The 23,852-nt window shown below is 40.5% G+C and overlaps 2 protein-coding genes across 10 annotated transcripts in view; one reads left to right on the forward strand and one right to left on the reverse strand.

Annotated features, from left to right (window-relative positions):
* Positions 1–2,550, forward strand: part of ST3GAL6 (ST3 beta-galactoside alpha-2,3-sialyltransferase 6) — a 90,105-nt gene extending 87,555 nt beyond the window's left edge. For all 8 annotated transcript variants that reach the window (XM_043892575.1, XM_043892579.1, XM_043892576.1 and 5 more), the window contains 2 exons: positions 414–1,521; positions 2,355–2,550. In XM_043892575.1, the coding sequence (XP_043748510.1) occupies positions 414–500 (87 nt within the window). In that variant the 3' untranslated portion in view covers positions 501–1,521; positions 2,355–2,550. The remainder of the gene's footprint in view (positions 1–413; positions 1,522–2,354) is intronic.
* Positions 2,149–23,852, reverse strand: part of DCBLD2 (discoidin, CUB and LCCL domain containing 2) — a 214,941-nt gene continuing 193,237 nt past the window's right edge. For both annotated transcript variants that reach the window (XM_043892567.1, XM_043892566.1), the window contains 8 exons: positions 22,717–22,841; positions 20,147–20,297; positions 19,247–19,333; positions 18,975–19,100; positions 12,437–12,530; positions 8,515–8,564; positions 6,557–6,694; positions 2,149–5,906 (listed from right to left, as the gene is read on the reverse strand). In XM_043892567.1, the coding sequence (XP_043748502.1) occupies positions 5,437–5,906; positions 6,557–6,694; positions 8,515–8,564; positions 12,437–12,530; positions 18,975–19,100; positions 19,247–19,333; positions 20,147–20,297; positions 22,717–22,841 (1,241 nt within the window). In that variant the 3' untranslated portion in view covers positions 2,149–5,436. The remainder of the gene's footprint in view (positions 5,907–6,556; positions 6,695–8,514; positions 8,565–12,436; positions 12,531–18,974; positions 19,101–19,246; positions 19,334–20,146; positions 20,298–22,716; positions 22,842–23,852) is intronic.

A 23,852-nucleotide genomic window follows, 5' to 3' on the forward strand; every position in this document is an offset into this window, starting at 1 on the left:
TACATGTACATTTTAACATTGAACAGTGAGGGATTTATTGTTAAGTATATGGCTATATCCCATGAAATGAAACCAGTCCCCTTAAATCCTTATCCCTAAATACTATGTAAGCTGAACAAGTGGAATTTATTCAGGTTAGATCTTGTCAATTTTGGTTTCTAGATTTACACCATAATTCAGTAGACCAGAAGATGATGTGAGGGAACCCCTTACTTAACTGATGGTTTAAGTGGAAAGAGTGGGCTTTTAGGGAGGGCTCTGGCAAAAGAATGAGAAACGAAAAACAATTAGGTAAAAAAAGTTCAAGTCCATGTCACTTGCTACTTGATTTTTTTTTTTTGATATATTCCATTGCTGCTGCTGTTGATATCTTCATATTGGGACAGACGGTGACTTTTGTTTTTCTTCTTTAGAATGAATATCACAATGTCACTGCGGAGCAGCTCTTTCTGAAGGACATTATAGAAAAAAACTTTGTAACTGACTTGACCCAACAGTAACCCTACAGACTCAGAAGATAATGCTAACAGTATTTTTATTTTTATACTGCAATTTTTAGTTTATTTTTAAATATGTTGGATGTACTTGTCAAGAAATTATGTGTATTAAGTCTCTTGCTGCCTGGTGATTCATAACCACCAGCTTAATTTCTGTGAATATATTTAATTTATGGAAACCAAGACGTTAAGATATCAGGGAAAGTGAACTTTTCATTGCATTGTTTAAAAATAAGCTAGTTTTCTGAGGTGTTTTTAACTATAGTTCGTTCATCTTAGACTTCTGAAGGGCTGTGACTTCCTAGTAAGTAAGGGGGTTTAAGTTTACTACGACAAATTTTGAATGTAACAGGACATTTTGGGAGGTTCATCTGGCTACTGTAAACTGTTAGGAACTGGTGTGTGGCAGTTCCTTGAGGTAGTGTACTAGACCCACTTCAGGTGTCTAACTCTAGTCCCTTTTAGTTATACCCGAGGAGCCGGACTGGAATCTTAAACCAGACCTGAGGCATGATTGGTTATGGAAATCTAAGATCATACTGACTGAATTAACCATTTTTCTCCTGCAGTTAAGTAAACCATGATTATGATCAGTAGTTTGGTAGAATGAAGATTTTTTTTTTTCCCAAGTCAAAAGAAACAGGATAAACATGAAACTCTGGATAAGTAAATAACCAAAGACTGCAATTCTTCAAGTCTGGTGACTTCATTATTTTAAAGAAATAAAGTTTAAAGAAGCTGAAGTAGGCAAGCTCAAGAAGAAAACTTTTAAGCGGTATTTTTTGCCTGGCTTATTAATTCATTACGTTTTCGAAGCTTATTTGAAGTAAAGTAAAAAAGACAAGAAACAAAGAAGACAAGAATGAGTTAACCTTTAAGAGTCGAGCTGTTTCTGGATTTCAGTGGCACTTTCATGACAAGACCAGCTGTCCACATGAGTCAGTCACATCTTCAAATGGAAAGCTTACCTAGGGTGCGCCAGAAAAGACTTGTGGGATGCAGACAAGCCAGGTGGACTAAAGTGGTGAGCCAGTCTCCCTTTTTACTTTGATGACTATAACCAAAGGTTATGGGGAGGGAGGGGGACAGTGGGTGAGGAGAGCAGTAGACGTTACTTGGCGAGAATCAAAAGCTGTCAGAAGAGGTATGTGTAGAAAGAATTGGTATCACTGACAACCTGCCTATCTAAAGAGCGTGTATAAATATTGGGTCAGAAACAGGAATAAATGATATACTTGAAAGTGATGTTGGGGGAGAGAACTAGTAGCTGATTGAACTCAGACCCACATGCTGAATATGGACTCTGTGCTGTTAATCCCAGCATATGTTCCCACATACCAGTCTCGTTTGATCCTTCTGATAACTCAGGTGGAAAAGGCAGAGTTGATCATTCCCTCACACCACACAGCCAGGGGCCACAGCTAAGACTGTGGATGCTGAGTCTGGTTTCAGAAAGGATGGTGCTGTCTACAGAAAGAGTTAAAAGTCAAACACTAATGGTGGCATTTTCAAATGTTCTCAAATTTGAGAACACTATAAACACTGGCCATAACATTTCTGACTGATCTTAAAATTGAGGAATCTGGTGTTTTGTATAGTACGAGAACGGTTACAAACCTCAAGGTTTAAGGGGAAAAAAAAAGGAACAAGACACATATATACAATTTATTAAAAACACATGAACACATTAAAATCTCACTATTTATACAATCAAATTCTAGCAACATATACAAATATTGAGTGACTACAGTACATGCCGAGGTAAGAAAAGTACATTCTGGGAGAATATCACTGACACTCAAAGCCATTTTTATTTCCAATACGTATTTCAATATGTTTTGTTTCTACCTTTCCCAGTGCCAAAAAAGAAGAGGAGGAGAGAAGAAGAAACTAGTTACAAGTTGGATTATATGAGAACTGATGCCACAGTTGACCTAAAAATATCCAACTCTTAGATATTGCAGTTTAGGGATTTCAAGTTCAGAACCAAAAGGCATAGCCAGTAGGTAACTTTTTTTTTTTTTAAATAAACAATTTCACTGATTTCTCTTAAGAGGGTTGAAAAGCTTTTATTATCCCACCTAATCTAGTTGTTCTTTCTAATCCTATTATCTGACATGGTGTTTTTCTATAATCCTCTTGCTCTCCAGGTAACAATGTGGAGCCCAGGGAAAGAGGTTCAAGCTTTATTACATTCCACAGAATTATGGCCACATTCATATTTAAATAAGCTCATTTTCTGCTCCCTCTTGTGGGCGGGAGGGAGAAGGGCAAATGTATACATAATTTCAATTACTGTATAAATCTTTTACTCGAACCATTTCAACAGCAAATAAACCCATTGTTCAATGCAAAGTGCAAATAGCGAAACGTGAACTTAAATAACTGGGCTAGACCCTGCATACACAATAGGATCTCTTTAGATTTACAGCTTTTAATACAATATAAGTCAGCATTCACAATATCTTACCTTTAACTGTGCTGGTTCCTAAAATCAAGTAACAGCGAAGTCAGTGTAATTTTATGAAACCTTAAGGGCCATATTTCCTGTACCACGGTCTGATTCTATTTTTATAACTGCATTAACAGGAAAAAATTTAACCCAGTAAGTCACAGTGACTTTTTTTTCCTACATGTTTCAAGCAAAGAATAAAAAATCAAGGGAATTTTGTAAAAAATGGTTTCCTTCACATTCTCAGTTGTTACTTGATTGTCTCCAAAGCTGTATATATATCAGACATAGTAACGTACAAAAAAAAAAACTCTAATATGAAAATGAATTAAAAAGTACAAACCAGACTAACCTTTTGTATCAGGCTCAGCTCTTCATTTGGAAAGTAAAATATATAATAGTAGTTAAAAACTAGACATTTTGTAAAAATTATTGGTAGTTCAGGGACAGCACAGTGGCAATACATGAATCAAGTCTTAAAACATGCATTAAGAGAACATTTGCTTCAAAAAAAAAAAGTTCTATGGGAAAACAATCAGGTACGCACAATTAAAAATAGCAAGCATCTTTGGAAAAAAGAAATAGTTACTGAACTCATTTCTCTTAAAGCTTCAAATAGGCATATGATTTTAGAAAGATTTTTGTATACTAAGGATGAATAAAAAAATAAAGCAATTGGTTTACTCTCTTCCCACCTGGAGGGGGATGACTGCATTAATATATGTGCTTTACACATTCATACCTGTTTTAATAAAAGTTCAACATCTGTGCTTTTTGTTTCAAATATTTTGAAACAAAATGTGTATTGGCTTTTCAGTGAATAAAATTATGCCTCAAAAGCCTGTTGGAAAAAGGAAAAGCATCTGAAAATAAGACCAACAAAATCATACAACTAGAACACAGGGAGGCTGTAGAATTTGGCAGTTCTGTTTTGGAGCAACGTTTTACAATACTGAAAGACTCATGGAAGCAAGCAAAATGAACACTATATAGTTGGTCAAATTTTAGCAAATTCTGCCATCATCTGGCGGTACAGGCTAAAAGAAATGACTAGAACCTGCTGGGGAAGTACATTTCAACATTAACTATAAACTAGGGGATGTAAAATTCATATATTTTAATCATATGGTTAGCTTCTCATATCATCTTACCAATCTATAGACTTCTAAAGATGGTTTCTACACTAAGGCTAGTAAACTGCAGATGACTTCTATTTTCGGTCATTTAAACTACTTCTGGGTGACCGAAGTTGCCCAGAGGTATCAAAAGCAAGACAGGAATTTTCCTTTGCTAGGATGCTAAAACATTTGTTCCCTCTGTTCCCTAGTGATACACGAGACTACTCACACCCCCCGACCACATAGATGGCATAATCAGAGAGCTGAAGAATACATGCTGGCTTTACATTTCTTACTGTGGAAAAACATTTCTTTATTTCACTAAAAACAATAAATACCTTGAGATTCAAAGAACAGTCTGTATATAAAACCAAAGCAATTTGGTTACTTTTGTGGAGGGGAGGTAATTTACATGATTCCTGAGGAATAATTTTGCCTTTCACGTTGATGATAAATATTAAGTGGGTATTGTTTACAGTGTTCTTGTTTAGAAGCCCTTAACTTTTCACACTCTCCTAGGAAGAATTCCATTGCAAATAGAGTTTGGAGCAGAGGATCTCCTTTATAGCTTTTTAAATTTATAAAATTGTTCCTGTTTCCGCATGGAGACACTAGGGGATCTAAATTAATGAGACTGATATAGCAAGCATCACCCATTAAAAAAACCCAGGCATTCATAAGCATGAGAATGGGGCAGGCCACCAAGGGCCCCAGGTGGAATAAGCAAGGGATGAGCCCAGGTCGTGTACTATGAGATGCTTAAGTTCATTAGAGTGTCAGAAAGTGAAAAATCACTCTGCTCACTACAGGTCAGTTTCCCAGCTACAGCTCTTCCTAAGGAAAGATGGATAAATACATAATGCTGCAATCAAAACAATGATTATATCAATATATATTTTTTAAATTCAGAAAGCAATACAGGAATAGAAGAGGAAGAAATCACAATAGTACCCACCTTTCATAAATTGCTGAATTTCAAGCCATTAGACATTTTTAAGAACAGTACCATGCGTTATTGCCAGAAAGGCTTACAGAGCCATCTCGAGTTCATCAATGTACCTGCAGCATCGGTAATAAATACTCAGTGATTTTAAATTTCTTTGAAGTGCATAGTAGGGAGCCTTTTCTGTATAAAATAGTGTTTTACAGTAGTAACAAACAAGATGTTTGAAATTTCATAGGCAAGCAGTAATTGTGCCACAGTACCCCTTTAAAAGCAAGATGGTAAGACTAGTAGTTTTTTGTACCTCGGTCATCACACTTCCCCCAACCACATCCGTGACAGATATGTAATACGTTCTACCACTAGTACAACAACAAAAAAGGCCATGTGCTTTAAAATGATGCTTTGTAAAAAGCAGCATCACCTTCAAAGGACTTCTTTAAAAACGTCACCCTCACCCTCCCTCCCTGCTTCTGACACCTCCTGTGAGCTCTGCGGCACCTGGTACACCAGTTCGTCCGGGGCGCTCGGGCCCGGCTTCCCACCTTTCGGGGTATCATACTGGGCCTGTGCCGAGGGGCAGCTGTCGGTCCTGGAGAGGAGAGTGTTGTATGTTCCCACTGAGGGGGGCGGTTGGTTCCCTGCAACTTTGAAAGTGGACGTGGAGGGCAGGCCAGCTGCAGCCGAGGGGTGCCCGGACATGTCCATGACGATCGGGGTTGCGTACTCAGGCCCGGTCACTGGCAGCGGTTCTGCATAGGCGTGGTAAACTTCTTGCACTGGGGAGCTGTAAGGATCGAGGTCAGCATACCCTGCTTCTTTTCCTTCTTCGGGTTTAAAGGTAGACCTCTGATGGAGGGGGCCCACGATTCCTCCCACAAGTGGCTGTGCATACTCTGGGTGTCGCAAAACACAAACAGAAAAGTTCTCTCGTTAATGCCACAGGCTTACCCTGAAAACACACACATCTTTATGGCACCTGTGCTATCAGGGAGACGGATGGATTTTCCTGCAAGAATCAGCTTCAAAAATTAAAATTAAAGATGTTATCTCAAGGTAATATGTCAATGTGCCAGAAAGCTTCATTCGTGGAATTCTGCATAAAGAGTATACGTGTTCTTCAGATTTACAGATAACTATTTCATTTGAAAATAGTCCATTACTGAAATAATATTGATCTTGGAAAATAATTTCATGTTTTTCAAATATTTGGAAATGTTTAAAATATACACTGGGTTAATAGGATAAATACCGAGGCCACTGTGTCTTTCCTGTTCTCCTTTTACTACCCTCAAACTCCCAATAAAACCAAATGAAATTCCAGATAAGCAGACATGCCCAAAGTTTTTAGAAATGAATACCCCAATTTTATGGATAGAACATCTGAGACACAGAAATGACTCTCTCGAGGTCTTTTTAAAAAAGTGGATCTACATGTGGAAACTAGCTCATCTCCTACACGTGAAAAAGGTAAATACTGTAAACACCAACACGCTCTGCGGCAAGCACAGCGTCTCTCCTTGGGCTCGGGCCGCGCTAGAATTACCTGCAGAGTCAGTCTGCAGCACGGCGGTGACTTCTCTTGGACTCAAGTGGTTCACCTCGCTGCTGCTGTAGCGAACTGGGGTTTCCTCGTGCTCCACGGATTTGGCAGGGAGAAACTGCTTCATTCCTTTCCACCAGCCTTCATTGTGATCATAAGCAAGAGAGACCATTAAGGAGAAAGCTATGTTTGAAATGATAACACTATATGAAGGGAGAAATCCTGCTGCATTTAAGCCATTTCTGTAACAAATATCTATAAAATGAGCCTTGATGTTCAAGACTTTTTTTTAAAAAATGTGGTAAAATACATGGAATTTTCTATCTTACCCCTTTTTTTTTGGCTGCACCCACACGGCTTCCAGGATCTCAGTTTCCTGACCAGGGATTGAGTCCAGTAGCAATGAAAGCCTGGAACCCTCACCACGGCACCAGGGAACTTCCCGAACCATTTTTAATTAAGCAGCTCAGTGATACTACATATGTTCACATTGCTGGGCAACCCTCACTCCAGATATCTCCGTCTTGTGAAACTTGAGATTTCATATCCATGAAGCAGTAACTCCTGCTTGTCTCTTCCCCTCAGCCCCTGGCAACCAGCACTCTACTTTGTCTTTAGACTACTACATATGAGTAGTACCTCGTATAAACGGAGTCGTATGTTATTTTTCTTTTTGTGACTGGCTTATTTCACTTAGCATAAAGTCCTCAAGGTTCATCCACACTGCAGTATATACTGCAGAATTTCCTTTTTCATGGCTTAACATTCCATTTTATGTGTATACTGCATTTTGCTTATTCATACATTAGTGGATCGATACTTGGGTTGCTTCCATGTTTTAACTGTTTTGAATAACACTGCTATGAACATGGATGTAGAAACATTTGTCCAAGACTGTTTTCAATTCTTTTGGGTATACACCTAGAAGTGGAATTGCTGGATCATACAGTAATTGTATTTTTAACTCTGAGGAACTGACCAAAAAAAAAAAAAAATCTACTTGCCAAAGAAGCTGAACCATTTTACATTCCCATCAACAGTGCACAATGGTTCCAATTTCTTCACATCCTTGCCAACACTTGCCATTTTCTGTTTTCCTCCTATTCTCTATTTTCTCTTGTCTAATCTTTACTATTTACTTCTTCCCAGTAGCTCTGGGTTTAGCTTGTTCTTTTTCTAGTTCCTTAAGTTGTCCCAGCTTATTTTCTGCTTTGATAGACTATCCAATGCAAAGCAGAACACAGTACAAATCTCTATCAAAAGCAATATACTGAAGCAAACCACTGCTGTTCCAGGGCAGCCGGACAGTTAGAGCAGTGGGTTTTAATACATTAATAAGTTCAAAGAATTCTAAGATTCACCCTGTTGGGGGGGGAGCTTGGGGGGGACAGCAGCACAGGATCTGACCACACCACTGCTCTTTTCCGCCCTGCTCGCAGTGAGCTCTCTGGGCTCCAAACAGTCACCCCAGTGAGGCTGGGGAGGTGGGAGACCCGCAGAAGGGCCCTGCCGCCCCCGGCCACACACAGCAGGACTCGGAAGGAACGACAACTCGAGGCAGAGACGGCAGACCAACCCCACGGGGCCAAACGGCCACAGCAGAGCGACCACGCTGTCACCAGAGCCGCAGCCCCCTGCCTCGTACCCGGTGCTCACGCACACCACACAGAAAGCTGGTCTCAGGACAGAGACGTACGTGGAGGCAAATCAGACAAGGTTTCCAGGAGGAAAAGAGCAAAGCGTGTGTTATGAGAAATTCTTATAATGAAATTCCATTTCATTACTTAGAGACTACAGGAGATTTTTACAGAAAAGAAAAAAAATGATCAGAAGAGGAATGCCATTTTTCTAATGGTGCCAGGGAGTTGATGTGGGCCTGAAAATGGCTTTCCTCTCCTCCTGTCGCCCCTTACAGGGCAGGGCTTCCCTCTGATAGAGAGAGATACGAAGCTGTAAATTACCTGCTCGGTCCCAGTATGGCAAGTCATAGGTGCCTTTCGTTTTTTTCTTTCTGGAAAAATACAGGGGAAGAAAAAAAAAAGCAAATAGAGTGAATTCACTAGTAAGAAAGCTCTGAAACAGTAAGATAAACACTCAAAAGTTAATAATTAGTCAAGAGTACACACTGCTACTTGCTGTTCTACCCAGGGGAGACCTCTTTTTCATTTGACTTTCAAGGTTGCCATGGCTGAACTCTGGACTCTCAATAAATATTAAGCAACTATCTGCTGACAGAGTTATTTTGTTACCCAACTATTTCCCACTCAAAATGGATAGAGATTTTTTTTTTTTTTTAAAAAGGACTGATTCTGTAAATAAAAAAGCTGAATCAAACCAAAGACCCAACCCTGATGTGTGGATTAAGATGGGGAAATCCTGTTAGGTTCGTTTCGGTTTCAAATACAAATTTCACAAATCTGTTGATTCATCAAGTTCACAGGACAACAAGAATAACAGAACCCTCACATTTTCTTCTGCATTGTTATTATTTTCTCAACTTATTGTTTTTTCCTTACGGTCCTTTGCACCTGAGAAGTTTAAACTGTCACACATACCCTTAACTGCGAAGACCTGATTCCTCCACCCTGCCCAGGACAAGCCAACACCATCACACACAGTGAGAGAGCTGAGGGCCACTCGGGCTGTGGAGAAGGTTCTCCGCAGCCTGCTCCTCAGAATTCAGAATGTCTTTCCCTGGAGAAACTTCCGTCTCTCCCCGGCATTAAGAACTGCTATCTACAGAGAAAAATATCAAGCACACGAAAGGACATTTTCTGGTTCAAGAAAGTAAATCTAATTAAAGTGATGTGCTGCAAGCTAAAGAGAAAGAAGCTGTTCCATCATTATAAATGAGCCCAAGAGGGTTATGTGATTTGCTCACCATTACAAATGAGGCTTCCTCAAAGAGCCCAAGGTATGTGCCTTTCCTACTTGGAAACAGTCTTCTCCAGTATAAGACTGTTTTTACTATTGATACTAAAAGCTTCCTCATTTAAAAGTATAGCTGTATTTAAAATATAATACTTCATTATTTCAAGTAAGTATAGTGTAAAATTTGTGGATAAGAAGGTAGCTGCTGAAGTTGCCCAATGGTTGTACTATAAAGGATTGCATATTCTTGATCTCAAATGAAAAAGCTTCAGGTTGTTTACTCATGACATGTAAAGTACTTAGAACAGTGCCCAGCCTGGGTCAGGGATTCAGTGAGTGGCGGCTGTTTTTATTACTACTTTTCTCCTGGCTATCTTCCGTAAGCCCCTTAACGGCAGTTCCTCTTTGCTCCTTGTCCCAAAGCCAGCTGTCCGCAATTGCATCCACTAAGTTCTTAAAAGTAACCTTAACTCTGCAGCTCAGACCTTCTGTCCTGAACAGGCTCATGTTCCAACTACCTCTCTGGAGTCTGAACGTGCAGAGTCCTCTAGATACCACCCCAAACTCATCTCAGGACTTGCCTCCGGGCTCGCAACAGTTCTGCTCCCCGTTCCTCACCGCCCAGCCCAGGGTTTTAACCGCAGATGAGCAGACCTGATCGGCTGACTGTCAGAGGCCCGGACCAAATCCCCACCCTGCCAGGTGCTGACCAGGTGACCTCGGCAAGTTACTTGTGCGCCCTCTGTCTCACTTTCCTCTTCTGTAAAAGGGGATTTGTAACAATACCTGCTTTACAAACTGGTTAAATGCGTTAAACATGTAAGGCGTTTAGAACAATGCGCACAGCCAGCATTTCACTCTGTTTTGTATAAAGCTCTGCCATTGGTGCTCCTGTCACCACCACCACTGCTGCTGCCCACTGGCCGGCAGCGGCCTGAGCTTCCCTTCCTGGACCCTCCTGGAGCCTGTTCCCTCCTCCTCCGCACCCTCCCCCGCCTTGCTGTCAGTCCCGCAGACAGGGTCCTTCCTCCCGGAACACACTGTAGTCAGTCCTGTTTTGATGGGATTTGTGTTAACGATTCCTACTCCTCTTGTGTGAAACTTACAGGATTTAAGCTATTTATGATGTGTGTGTGTGTGTGTGTATGTATGTATGCGCGTTAGTTGCTCAGCTGTATCCAGCTCTTTGCGACCGCATGGACTGTAGCCCAGCAGGCTCCTCTGCCCGTGGTATTCTCCAGGCAAGCATACTGGAGTGGGTTGCCATTCCCTCCTCCAGGAGATCTTCCCAATCTAGGAACTGAACCCAGATCTCCGGCATTACAGGCAGATTCTTTACCAACTGAGCTACCAGGGAAGCCCGCACGACTTGCTACCTAGTTCAAAATGGGAGTCCCAGTGGCCACGGTGAACTCTCCTAAGAGGTGTTTTGAAACATCTGCTATTGGGCTGCCAGGGTCTTAGAGCGGTAAACTGAGAACATTACTTTAGTTCAGAAGTTTGATGGGCCGTGTACAGCACAGGAACAGACAGACAGACCAAAGGAGTCAGGCCTCCTCCCCGGGGGAACAGTTACTCCTTAAGAGGAGACCACTGAGCTGAGTGACCTGAAGGCTGCTGGCTGAGGGCCCTGACCCATGCACATGGACGCTGCCTGTGGCCCTGCTGGGGCCAAGGCCTGCAGCCGGACCAGAGACTGCTGCTGGTGCCGAGGCGCCTCCTTCCAGACTGCTCCTTGGAGTGGTTCGTTACCCCACACCCCCTACTCTGCCCAACCTGGGTTCTGTGCTAATTACGTGTAATAAACCCAGTGCCTTATTGAATACTGGCCACTCCAATCTTTGTGATTCCTACCTGCCCTGAGAGCTCGGCCCTATGACAAGCAGGTTCCATGGTGGAGGGTTCTCTGCAATGTATTCTCTCCCACTGGACAGACTTTGGGGCTCACCAGAGGACTCCCGCCAGACGGCTGACATACTTGGTACAGAGTCAGAGCGCAAATATTTAATGGCTGAACAAATGAACTCCTTCCAAACCTGTTAGTCACCAAAGCTGTCCCCACAGCTCTGTTATCCCTACTGGTCTAACTGCACAGGCAAGAAGCTGGAGTGAATCCTAGATCCTCCTCCTCCTCTGGCAGGCAGCCCATCAAGTCCCCCCCCAACACCACTGGCAAACCTCTCTGCCTCATGTCTCCCCCGTCTCCTAGAACTGCTGTGTTATGTTCTTGCCTGGCCTTAGCAGTTTCCTAACTCATCTCTCTGTCTTTTCTAGTCTCATGTCTCTTCAATCCACCCTCACAAACGGCTGCCACCATTTTCCTACAGTCACCTGATAATATCACCTGCCCGCTGAACACTGCTCAATGTCTTCCCCATCTACAGAAAGCCCTTCCTGGTCCAGACCCAGGCTGCACCTCTGTGAGTCTCCCAGTGCTCCCCCATGCCAAGCCCCCGTGAGACAACTCACTATTCTGCCTGCATTCCACATCTCCGTGCCTTCTGCCGAGCCATGCACTCAGTCTGGGCCGTTCTTTCTTCCTCTGTCTAGCTAAAATCAACTCCCCCTTTACGGGAAAACTTGTCAAATATGAGGATTACTCTTTTCTGGGAAAAAGGTTTCAGGTAACTCTCAAGGTTCTTGCATCTGTGTTCCTCTGCACTTCACGTACAACTCATCAAGCCAAAGTATAGTGGTCAATCGGCCAGACAATCTGGAGATAAGAATGGCGTTTCATTCTCTCAGTAAATGTTACTCAGGATCTATTTACCTTACTACTGTGTGTAACCCAGTGTGTAACACAAAGTTTGATATAATAAAGGTACTCAATAACTTACTACGGGATTGAAGTTACTCATTTTTTACGGGAATAAAGGAGACATGTACATGTTTTTATTTTAATGGCCACCTTAACTCTTCCTCTCAAAAGGGTTCATCTTCTATATTTAGTTCTATTTCACATTTGGAAACATCCCCTCCAGGACCAGTCAGATGAACTGGTCTTGCACTAACCTGTTTCTCCAATGCCAAGCACACACCAGTATGAGAATCAGAGTGGTGAGCAGCATGACCAGCACGGGGACGAGGACTGCGGCCAAGGCTACATCTAAAACACAGAAACAGACAAAGATGTTAACACCAAAGAAAGAATCATCAAGGAGAAGAGTAAAGATTAACTGTATCATCATTCAAAGTTTTTCTAGCTCAAAAAAAACACCCCATAATTTATGCCATGAGAGTGGGCACAAGTGGTAACTGTAGAGATTTCACAGATACATGGAAATTTGTTGCATTATTTGCTCCACCACTGTATGTTTTTAAAACACCAAGACAGATTAAAAGACAAATGATAAGCCGGGAAATATTTTCTGCATATGTGATAAGAGGTTAATAATAGTTAATCTATTACAGAATTTACAGTAAAAAAACAGGTCAGCAGAGATGAAAAAGCAATGCATTAAGAGGCAAAGAATTCAACGCTGAGGTACACTGAGAGCATATTGTGGAGCAGGATGCTGCAGATTACATGCGTTACCTGATTGAAGAAGATGAGGATGCTTACAAGAAACAATTCTCTCAGTACATAAAGGACAGTGTAACTCCAGACATGATGGAGGAGATGTATAAGAAAGCTCACGCTGCAATACGAGAAAATCCAGCGTATGAGAAGACGCCTAAGAAAGAAGTTAAAAAGAAGAGGTGGAACTGTCCCAAAATGTCACTTGCTCAGAAGAAAGATCAGCTTCCCTCAAGTTCAGGAACAGGCTGCCGAGAGTTAATAAACCAAACCACAATTTGCTATCAAAATTTTTCAGATAAAGACAATAATAAACTTATTGAACAAGCAGGAAAAAAAAAAAAGTGAGCATTAAACATGTTCACCTCACTAGTAATCAGAGAAGTAGAGCTCAGACAAGAATAAGATGCTATTTTTGCTTATCAAACTGGCAAATATTTAAAAGAACAACTAATTGCTGAAGAGGGTCTCAAGAAATAGGTATTTTGATGGGACTATAACTATCATTCTGATCGGCATTTGGGGGCAAAATTTGCCAAGTAATACAAAGGTGTTACTTGGCAATTCTCTATGCAGAACGATTCTTAGGAGAAAATTATGATGACATTCAAAGATGTACCTTTAAAGATCTTTGCTACTGTATCTGCAGAAGAGTGAAAACCAGGAAGTAATCCAAATGCTCAACAGTGAGGGGGAGGAAGTAAATCACCGTATCCTCCTCATAATAAAATATTACCTAGATACTGGAAGTGACGGCAGAATAGTCACAGATGTGAAAAGATAACATCATAGTACCAAGTTGTGGCTGTTCTCAGTTGCTAAGTTGTGTCCCACTCTCTGTCACCCCATGGACTGCAGCCCACCAGGCTCCCCTGTTCTTCACCATCTCCTGGAGCTTGTTCAAACTCATGGCCATTGAGTCGGTGATGCCATCCAACCATCTCATCCGCTGTTACCCATTTCTCCTCTTGCCTCCAATCTTTCCCAGCATCAGGGTCTTTTCCAATGAGTTGGCTCTTTATATCAGATGGCCAAAGTATTGGAGTGTCAGCATCAGTCTTTCCAATGAATATTCAGGGTTCTTTTCCTTTAGGATTGACTGGTTGGATCTCCTTGCTGTCCAAGGGACTCTCGAGAGTTTTCTCCAACACCACAGTTTAAAAGCATCAATTCTTTGGCACTTAGCCTTTTACTGTCCAGCTCTCACACCTGTACATGTCTACTGGAAAAACCATAGCTTTGACTATACACATCTTTGTAGGCAAAGTAACATCTCTGTTTTTTAATACACTGTCTAGGTTTGTCATTGTGTTTCTTCCAAGGAGCAAACATCTTTTAATTTCATGGCTGCAGTCACCATCCACAGTGATTTTGGAGCCCCTGAAAATAAAGTCTATCACTGCTTCTACTGTTTCCCCATCTATGTGCCATGAAGTGATGTGACCAGATGCCAAGATCTTCATTTTTTGAATGTTGAGTTTTAAGCCAGCTTTTTTACTCTCCTCTTTCACCTTCATCAAGAGGCTTTTTAATGTCTCTTTGCTTTCTGCCATAAGGGTGGTGCCATCTGTATTTCTGAGGTTATTGATATTTCTCCTGGCAATCTTGATTCCAGCTTGATTCATCCAGACTGGCATTTGACATGATGTACTCTGCATATAGTATTAAGTATTGAAACCAAATGCACGCATGAACAAGGCAGAAACCAACACAATGCTGGAGCCTCTGGGAATTTGGAGATCACTTAATCACTTATCACTTAATAAGGGGATTAAGTGACCTCACTCCACAGATAAGGAATCCTGGGTAGAAAATGGCCTGCTTAAGGTCATCTGTATGGAACAACTGATTGGTTAAAGATCAAGAAAGGAGTAGGACAGGGCTGTCTGCTGTTGCCGTTTGTTTAAGCTATACACTGAGCACATCATGAGAAATGCCAGGCTGGATGAGTGACAAGCTAAAACCAAAACAGGCGGGAGAAACATCAACAACCTCATGATAAGCACATGATACCACTCTAACGGCAAAAAGCGAAGAGGAACTAAAGAGCCCCTTGATGAGGGTGAAGGAGGAGAGTGAAAGAGCCTGCTTAAGACTAAATATTAAAAAAAAAAAATAAGATCATGGTGTCTGGCCCCAATACTACATGGCAAACAGAAGGGGAAAAGGTAGAAATAGTGACAGATTTCCTCATCTTGGGCTCCAAAATCAGCGCAGACGGTGGGTCCAGCTATGAAATCAGAAGACAATTGCTTCTTGGCAGGAAAATGATGACAAACCTAGACAGTGTGTTGAAAAGCAGACACATTACTCTGCCGACAAAGGTCCACATAGTCAAGGCTATAGTCTTCCCAGTGGTCAGGTACAGTTTTGAGAGCTGGACCGTAAAGAAAGCAGAATGCCAGAGAATTGATGCCTTCAAACTGTGGTACTGGAGAAGACTTCTGAAAGTCCTGCAGGCAGCAAGGAGATCAAACCAGTCAATCTTAAGAGAGATCAACCTTGAATATTATTCACTGGAAGGACTGATACTGAAGCTGAAGCTCCAGTATATTGGTCATCTGATGTGAACACATGACTCATTGGAAAAGTTTCTGATGCTGGGGAAGACTGAGGGCAGGAGAAGAGGGCATCAGAGGATGAGATGGTGAACATGAACTTGGGCAAACTCTGGGAGATGGTGAGGGACAGGGAGGCCTGGAGTGCTGCAGTCTATGGAGTCACAAAGAGTTGGAGATGACTGGGCAACTGAACAACAAGGTCATCTGGTTCAAAATTGGGAAAGGAGTATGTCAAGGCTATATATTGTCACCCTGCTTATTTAACCTGTATGCAGAGTACATCATGCAAAACGCTGGGTTGGATGAATCACAAGCTGGAATCAAGATTAACAGGAGAAATATCAACAACCTCAGGTATGCAGATGACACCACCCTTATGGAAGAAAGCAAAAAGGAACTAAAGAGCCTCTTGATGAAGATGAAATAGGAAAATGAAAAATCTGGCTTAAAACTCAATGTTCAAAAAACGAGTAAGATGATGGCAAGACATCTGGTCCCATCACTTCATGGCAAATAGATGGGGAAAAAATGGAAACAGTGGCAGATTTTATTTCTTGGGCTCCAAAATTACTGTGAACAGTGAGTGCAGCTACAAAATTAAAAATGCTTGCTCCTTGGAAGCAAAGTTGTGACAAAACTAGATAGCATATTAAAAAGCAGAGACATCACTTTCTTGACAAAGGTTTGATAGTCAAAGCTATGGTTTTCCCAGTAGTCATGTATGGATGTTGAGAGTTGGACCATAAAGAAGGCTGAGCACCAAAGAGTTGATGCTTTTGAATTGTGGTGCTGGAGAAAATTCTTAAGACTCCCTTGGAGATCGAGAATCAAGGAGATTGAATCAGTCAATCATAAAAGAAATCAACCCTGAATATTCACTGGAAGGACTGATGCTGAACCTGGAGCTCCAATACTTTGACCACCTGACGTGAAAAGCCAACTCACTGGAAAAGACCCTGATGCTGGGAAAGATTGAGGGCAGGAGGAGGAGGGGATAACAGAGCATGAGATGGCTGGGTGGCATCACTGACTCAGCAAACATGAGTTTGAGCAAACTCCGGGAGATAGTGAAGGACAGGGAAGCCTGGCAGGCTGCAGACCTTGGGGTCGCAGAGAGTCAAAAATGACTGGCCAACTGAACAACAGCGAAGGTCATCTGGGAAGCTGGTTTCTTCCTCCACTCCTTAACCTCCTCTTGGCCATGACAATGACAACAGCAACAGCTGCTGATACTTGCTGGGTGGGAAGCTCCAGACCTGCATCTCCTTTACTCCATATCATCATAGCCCAAAGAAAGAGCGAGCCTGAAGATCCAGGAAGGGAGAGGATAATCCAGAACACCAGGCCTCCGAGAAAGTAGGATGGATGGGAAATAGATGAGTATGCAGGTTCCAGAAAAAGCTTCCACTGAAGTGCCCTTCAAGTGGCTTCTACTTTGTGAAGCTGAAGGTGTAACTGAGACAGAGTGAGGATCTCTGGGTCAAGGGTTTGAAAAATACAGAGAATGTTTCTAAGAGCTACTATTGGGAACAGACAGAAGAACTAACCAGGGAAACAGAAAGACCACCAGCTGGTACTGAGGGAGGACCCTGATGTTATTTAGAGCACCACAAATCTGGCCATGATATGATTTTCACCAGCATCACCCTTAGACTGGATGTAAAAATGGAGAAAGGAGAAGGGCGTCCAACAGAAATAGTGACTCAGGATAGAAAGGACTAAGAAATTAGAAAAGCAAAAGTGCTTTATCCCTAAAATGTGGGAAACTGTAGAGAAAATAGTCATGTTCAGATGGATACTGTCTGACTTAATCAGAGGTATTATTAACACAATATATGCTTAGGTTCAAAAAATAATAAATTCTATACAGTACTATTTCAAAGAAAAGGAGACAGGGAGGTCTTCAATCAAAAAGACCTGTACGCTCTTTGTTAGTCTTTTAAAGATTACATGGATCCTAGTTCCAGAATAAAATGCTTTTAGAACACTTTTAGTCCTAAGATTTTAAAATTCTATAATCAGATTTTAAGATGAGCAACACTTTAAAATGACTGCTCTTCCATATGGTATGTGGTCTGGGATCCCACCCAAACGCATGCTTTTTGTAAACTGAAGCTCTTTGTGGGATGCTGAAATTTCTTGTCTCTGTCAACTCTGGCTTCTTTCTAACGTGGACAAAATAAATGTTGCCTGCCATTTCAGTGTTGCCTCAAGTTCTCAGCCATGACCCCCACCCATGACCATGTACCCCGAGAGGAGTTCAGGATGGAGAAAAGCCGAATACTGACTCTAAACAGTCAAGATACATATTAATGAATAATTTCAGTGAGCGCAGACTCTTGCATCTTCCCCTACATAGAAAAGCATTAAAATCATTAACTTTAGATTAGCCTTGTTTTTTATCTTTTTTCCCCAGCAAAAATTCCTATATATCCCAGCTCCTCCCTTATGTCTTTAGAACAGTTTCATAGAGCTATCTGAGAGGCTGTATCCCAGACTACAATCCTCGGTAAGAACCTGGCTAAAACACAATTCTCAATTTTCAGGCTGTAAGCTTTTTTTTTTTTTCCAATCAACACTAGCCTTTCCTGCAACATGAGAAAGACACAGGTCTCTTTGGGAATATTTTAGAAGATACGAAGGAAACTGATGTGGAAAGTTGTAGAAAGCTATCTGAATCCAGACAAATTTTCAGAAAATGAGAATGATTAAAATTTTATTAAGTCACTCTGAATGGATGCTTTGTCTTCTCTGCATTGTCTTGAAAATTAGTGTGCTTTTCATCTGTCAACACTGAAATTAATTCCTTAATGACACTGATTCTTTTGTTCCTGAATTCAACTGAAATTTTGTTTTCAACTAGTAAAATAAAAAACTAGTATGTTTATATATATTAACATTTTATATAACAATAATAAATAACAAGCTTGAAAGTAAATTGGAAAGTGTCATCTGAAAAAGTAACTATAAACATTTAAAAGACAGAGACCACATTTTTAAAATAAATGTTAACAGAGTATCTATTTTTTTAAAAAAGTATGTTAATTTTCACCAAACCTTTTTTTTTTTTTTCTTCCCTTTTTGCTACCAAATCCCTATCTAACAAATTAATATATAATCAGAAAAAAGCTTGCTTCTTGCTATGGTTTTAGTTATTTCTAGAAAAATTTTCTTTCTAAGGCTGAGGCTCCATGTATTTAGCTATAGAAGGGAAAAAAAATCACAAAAGGAAGCCTAGAATACAGCAGCCATCTCTAAATATTTAAAGAATGATTTTACATTGTAACAGATAACAGAACTTAGCAATGCAGCCAGTTTTCTATAAGGTATGGAGCTGAACTTTTTGCTATACTTAAAAAAAGGTGGGGGGGGGGAACCTTGAGGGTTTAAAAGCTGGAGATGTTCCTGAAAACTTGTTAAGAACAAAAAAATTCACTCCTATTAACAGGTATTAATTTTTGGGTTTGCATACCTTTGGTCACATTTGGAGTTACGGTAGTATTTTTGATTTCAGGAGTGGCAGTTGTCTGCTCTGTCTGTGTAGGAAAATCATTGCTACTTCGAGGTTGTAGTGGTTGAGTAAATTTGGGGGCACGACCTTGAAAGAAATTTTAAAAACTCTTTATTCTTTTATCTACACCAACTTGACTAAAATAGTTACTTTATAATGCTTTCAACATATTTATGGAAAATTATACCAAAAAACTAGGGAATACTGAATGCTCACTTTTAAAGGAGGCATACCTTTGGCTATTTTTGGAGGGGTTGTAGTGTTTCTGAGGTCATTGCTGCTCCGAGGAGGTGGAGGTTGAGTAAGTTTTGGAGGACGACCTTGAAAAATAGTTTAGAAAAGTTTCTACATTTTGCTTATAAAAATCATAGTTAAAAAATAGTAATTTTAAATGTGTTTAACATTTCCCACAGCACTTAGTTTTACACAGTAACTTTAAATCTAAGAGAAAGATGTCAGAATGATAAATGTAATCTGCAGTAAATGCACAAATATACTGAGATTTCTGAGTTTTTAAATAATCAAATTGTCCGAAAAGAATCTTCTTAGGAAGGAGAATACCAGATGATATTGAAAGGATAGAGGATGTTGAAAGGATAAAGCTATAAAAATGTTGTCACAATATATATATACTTACTACTCATTCAACTCATTTAATAAATATTTATGGAGGGCCTACTATGTGTCAGGCACTATGGTAGTTTTTGGGGATATAACAGTAAACAAAGTATTAAAATATTACATAATTTTGATGGAACTTATGCCTACTTTTAATTTATTCAAAGTAAAATGTACTTAGGCTAAGATGACTGTTACAATCATCAGTGCTTAAATGATAGAAATATTCTACTACATGAGACCTGATTATAAATGATTAAGGCTGAGATTACATTTGGAAATCCAACTCTTTGTCTCATCAGTGATGCTCTTTCTTCTTCCACCTGTAATTTTAGAAACCAGTTTGATATCTAATATGATAGTTAATAGGGATAACTATTTCTTTTTTAAAATCCCTTTAAGAAGATATGATAACCACAGGATAAGCACATTATTATTAGTTTCTCAGAAAACAGCGAAGTCATTTTTAATTAATGCAGTGAAAACAAGATGCCTTAAACATATTGCTGAATTACCTTTCGGAATAAACTGACATCCAAGCAGTTCCATTTTCATGGCAATTTTCTGCTGCCATTGGGTAGGATTCACTCTAATAAAACGTGCAATAATTGGTGGCAAAAAGTTATTACGCACATCCTGGTGATAATCTTTGTTTCCTTGAAATATCTTTAAAAAACAACAAAAAATTGATACTTTACATCAACAAAGGCCAGGGCTAAACTGCTCCACTGAAACATGCTTTTGGGTTTTGCTCTGGGCCTTAAAAGAGCTCTGCAAAGTATGACAATAAGCATTAATTTGTATGAAAATTTGGAAAAACTATTAAGAAGCTGCACATTCCTCATAAAAATTTCAGAAAAGGAAATACTGAATATAAAAATCATTTTAAATGACTTAAACATAACAAAAGTTGAACGGTAATTTGAGGAGAAGGTTTTAATTGCAGTGCACAGTATATTGTATTAATAATTCCTGTGGAAACATCAGCCATTTAAATAAATTTATTTTTAAAGTAAAGCATAATTGAACATTTGAGGTCTTAGAGGAAATGCTTTACTGTGTACTTTTCATAATTTTTATGTCAATAAATTGAAAGTGAACACACTAATAAACATAGGGATATATATCTCCACCTACTGGAGAAACTGTATAAATACAGTTCCCATTTCTCTGCCAGCAGAGAGGGGGGAAGCCTCATAGACAAAGGATACTGGGTTGAGTTCTTAGAACAATACTGTCTCAGTAGTCGGGAAAGATGAGAACTAAAGCTGCTCAGGTCTTGCCTAACAACACAAAAATGTAAGCCTTGAAAAGATCACATGATTTCCAAGTAACCTAACTGCATCCCAGAATAGCTGTGTGTGTCACAGCAGAAAAGCAGATCAGAACTGATAAGCCAGACCCCTTCCTCATTTTACAGGTAAGAACTCTGACCCTATAGGTGGGGGTTTAGTCACTAACTCATGTCCAACTCTTTGCCACCCCATCGACTGTAGCCCACCAGGCTCCTCTGTCCATGGGCTTTCCCAGGCAAGAATACTGGAGTAGGTTGCCATTTCCTACTACAGGGATCTTCCCGACCGAGGAATTTAAAGAATGTATCCTGCGTCTCCTGCATTGGCAGGTAGATTCTTTCCCACTGAGCCATGTGGGAAGTCCCAACCTTGAAGTCTAAACTCAGTGAAATTATCTTTCAAAAAAGAACCCAAGAATATTTTTTCAGAAATTTGTTAAGCTGTTTTCAAAATGTAAGCATTGATAATACTTATGATTATAAACATTATTGCACAAGTATAACAAGTATTACTATACAAATAAATATGGATGTGCTAATAATAAAAAGTAGTCAAGTTTGGGGGCATTAAGCAGAAATAAGTTACATACAGAGAAAATACTGTTATTTGCTTCAAGGGGTGGAGGCTCACTAAAGGTGAAGTTCATGTGATATCAACTAGAAGAGAAGAAGAAAGGCCTTGAATAACAGCTGAAGAGTTTAGATCCAGATGAAAGAGTAAAAGGAACCCCTGGAGTTTTTTGAACGGAGAGATAAGTGGCAAGTGAAAATATTAGCATACCATATATATGACAGAGAACTGATAGTATCATAAAATCAAAACAAAACTCACGGGGAGGTTTCACTGACAAAATGTGCTCATAATTCAATTCCAGATGAGAGGCATCCACCGTCCCTGGGGACAGGGGCCCCTTGCGGTAGGTGGATCCAGACCGGGAGCCCAGGTGAAAGACACTGACCTCCAGCTGAGGGCCACCTCTGCTACTCTCTCTCTACCCCTTAGCCTCTGTTCTGGCACATTACAGCACTGTCATTTTTTGGCTAACTGAAAAATACGATAGGGAAATTCTCCAGGTAGAAAAAAAAATAGTTGTTTTTTTTACAACAAACGTTGGTGAGGTGATCTTGAAATGATCTTTCTATAATATCCTATAATTTAACACCCTTCTGCCTTGTCCTCTGCACCCCCCCTCAACTTGCCTAGAGAGCAGAAATCTAGGAACAAATTAGGATCTCCACCATTCTGTGGATTGATAAGAGAGGTTTTTTAAAGATAAGAAATTATTTACAGTAAATAATGAATTATTTAAACAATTTAATTAATACTGGAAAAAGAAATTAAGAAAGCTCTTACCCTTAGAACCATCAAAAAGGACCCAGGAGCCCTGAGAGTCCCCTAACCGTGCTAGAAGGGGAAGGCCAGTAACCGTGTGTGCTACGCTTAGTCCTTCAATCGTCTGCGACTCTCTGTGACCCTGTGGACTGTAGCCCTCCATGCTCCAGGCAAGAATACTGAGGGGATTCCCACGCCCTCCTCCAGGGGAGCTTCCCAACCCAGAGATCAAACTCCGGTCTCCCGCATAGTAGGTGGATTCCTGACCATCTGAGCCACCAGGGAAGCCCGGTAACCAACACTACCTAAAACAACCAGGAGAGGGCAGAGCAAAACCAAGTGATATTTAATTTTCAGTATCACATAGGAAGAGCTTCCGTGGCTCACGGCAGAGGCCACACCTACCCATCACCCACTTTTAAAAATGCTCTTTAGAAATACTTTAGTGATCATTTTACCTTATCCTGGTCCACACCAGGCTCTCTGTACACAGTCCACCTCTGCCCATCGGCACTGTACAAAATCTTGTAGGCCGACACGTAGTAATTGTGCTCCACCATGGTGGAGCCAGTAGTCACAATGCCTAGGAACAGGAAGGTCATTCATTAGAGCTCACAGTCGGATCCTTGAAGCTTGTTCATCACTGAAGCATTAACACCTAACATGCACTGTTCAAACAGTTTTGTCTATGGCACAGGACCATACCTAAGTGCTAGGTTTCATCCTAATAGGAACTGCTCCTTGGCTTCGTTCCCTTGGAGGGACAGGAAGAATTATGACCACATATAAGGAACGGACTATTGTATTTTGGCAGCCTGTACTCATGTCACTGCAAAATACTGCTCACTTACCGAAAGAGAATGCCTTCCTGGGGATGAATAAAGATTACTGGCATTATTTTTAGTACCAAAGCAAAATAAATCTTAACAAAATTACCTAAAGCAATCCTAACCAAATATTCTGGCCATTTGTTAAGTTGCTCTAAATAATTAAATTTATTCTCGTGGGATATTCTTATACATGTGGGATATTATTTGCAGCACTTAACATGGACTCATTGAACACAAACTTCTCTTAATGACTGTTGTTGCTATTTGGTCACTAAGTCGTGTCTGACTCTCTGTGACTCCAGGGATTGTAGCCCTGCAGGCTCCTCTGTCCATGGGATTCTCCAGGCAAGAACACTGAAGTGGGTTGCCATTTCCTTCTCCACTTAATGACTGTAGGAGATGGTTATTTCAGATGCCTCAAGATCCCTTTACTCTAGTACTACCCTAAAAAAAAAACTTACTACAATGAAAAGAAAAACCAATAAGAATCAAATACTAACTTCTCTCCTTTGCAATGCTTTATAAAACCTTCTTCGGTCATATAAATACCAGTAAACTAAACTTGGTGGCGGTGTAGTTGCTGAGTCGTGTGCGACTCCTGTGACCCCACGGACTGTAGGCTGCTAGGCTCCTCTGTCCGTGGCATTCTCCAGGCAAGAATACTGGCGTGGGTTGCCATTTCCTTCTCCAGAACTAAACTTAAAATCATATAATTAAATTGGCAGTGACCAAATTTTCTATGAAATTCTTACATGTCACCAGAT

The sequence above is a fragment of the Cervus elaphus genome, chromosome 31, assembly GCF_910594005.1.
Source record: "Cervus elaphus chromosome 31, mCerEla1.1, whole genome shotgun sequence".
In the NCBI taxonomy this organism is placed as follows: Eukaryota; Metazoa; Chordata; class Mammalia; order Artiodactyla; family Cervidae; genus Cervus; species Cervus elaphus.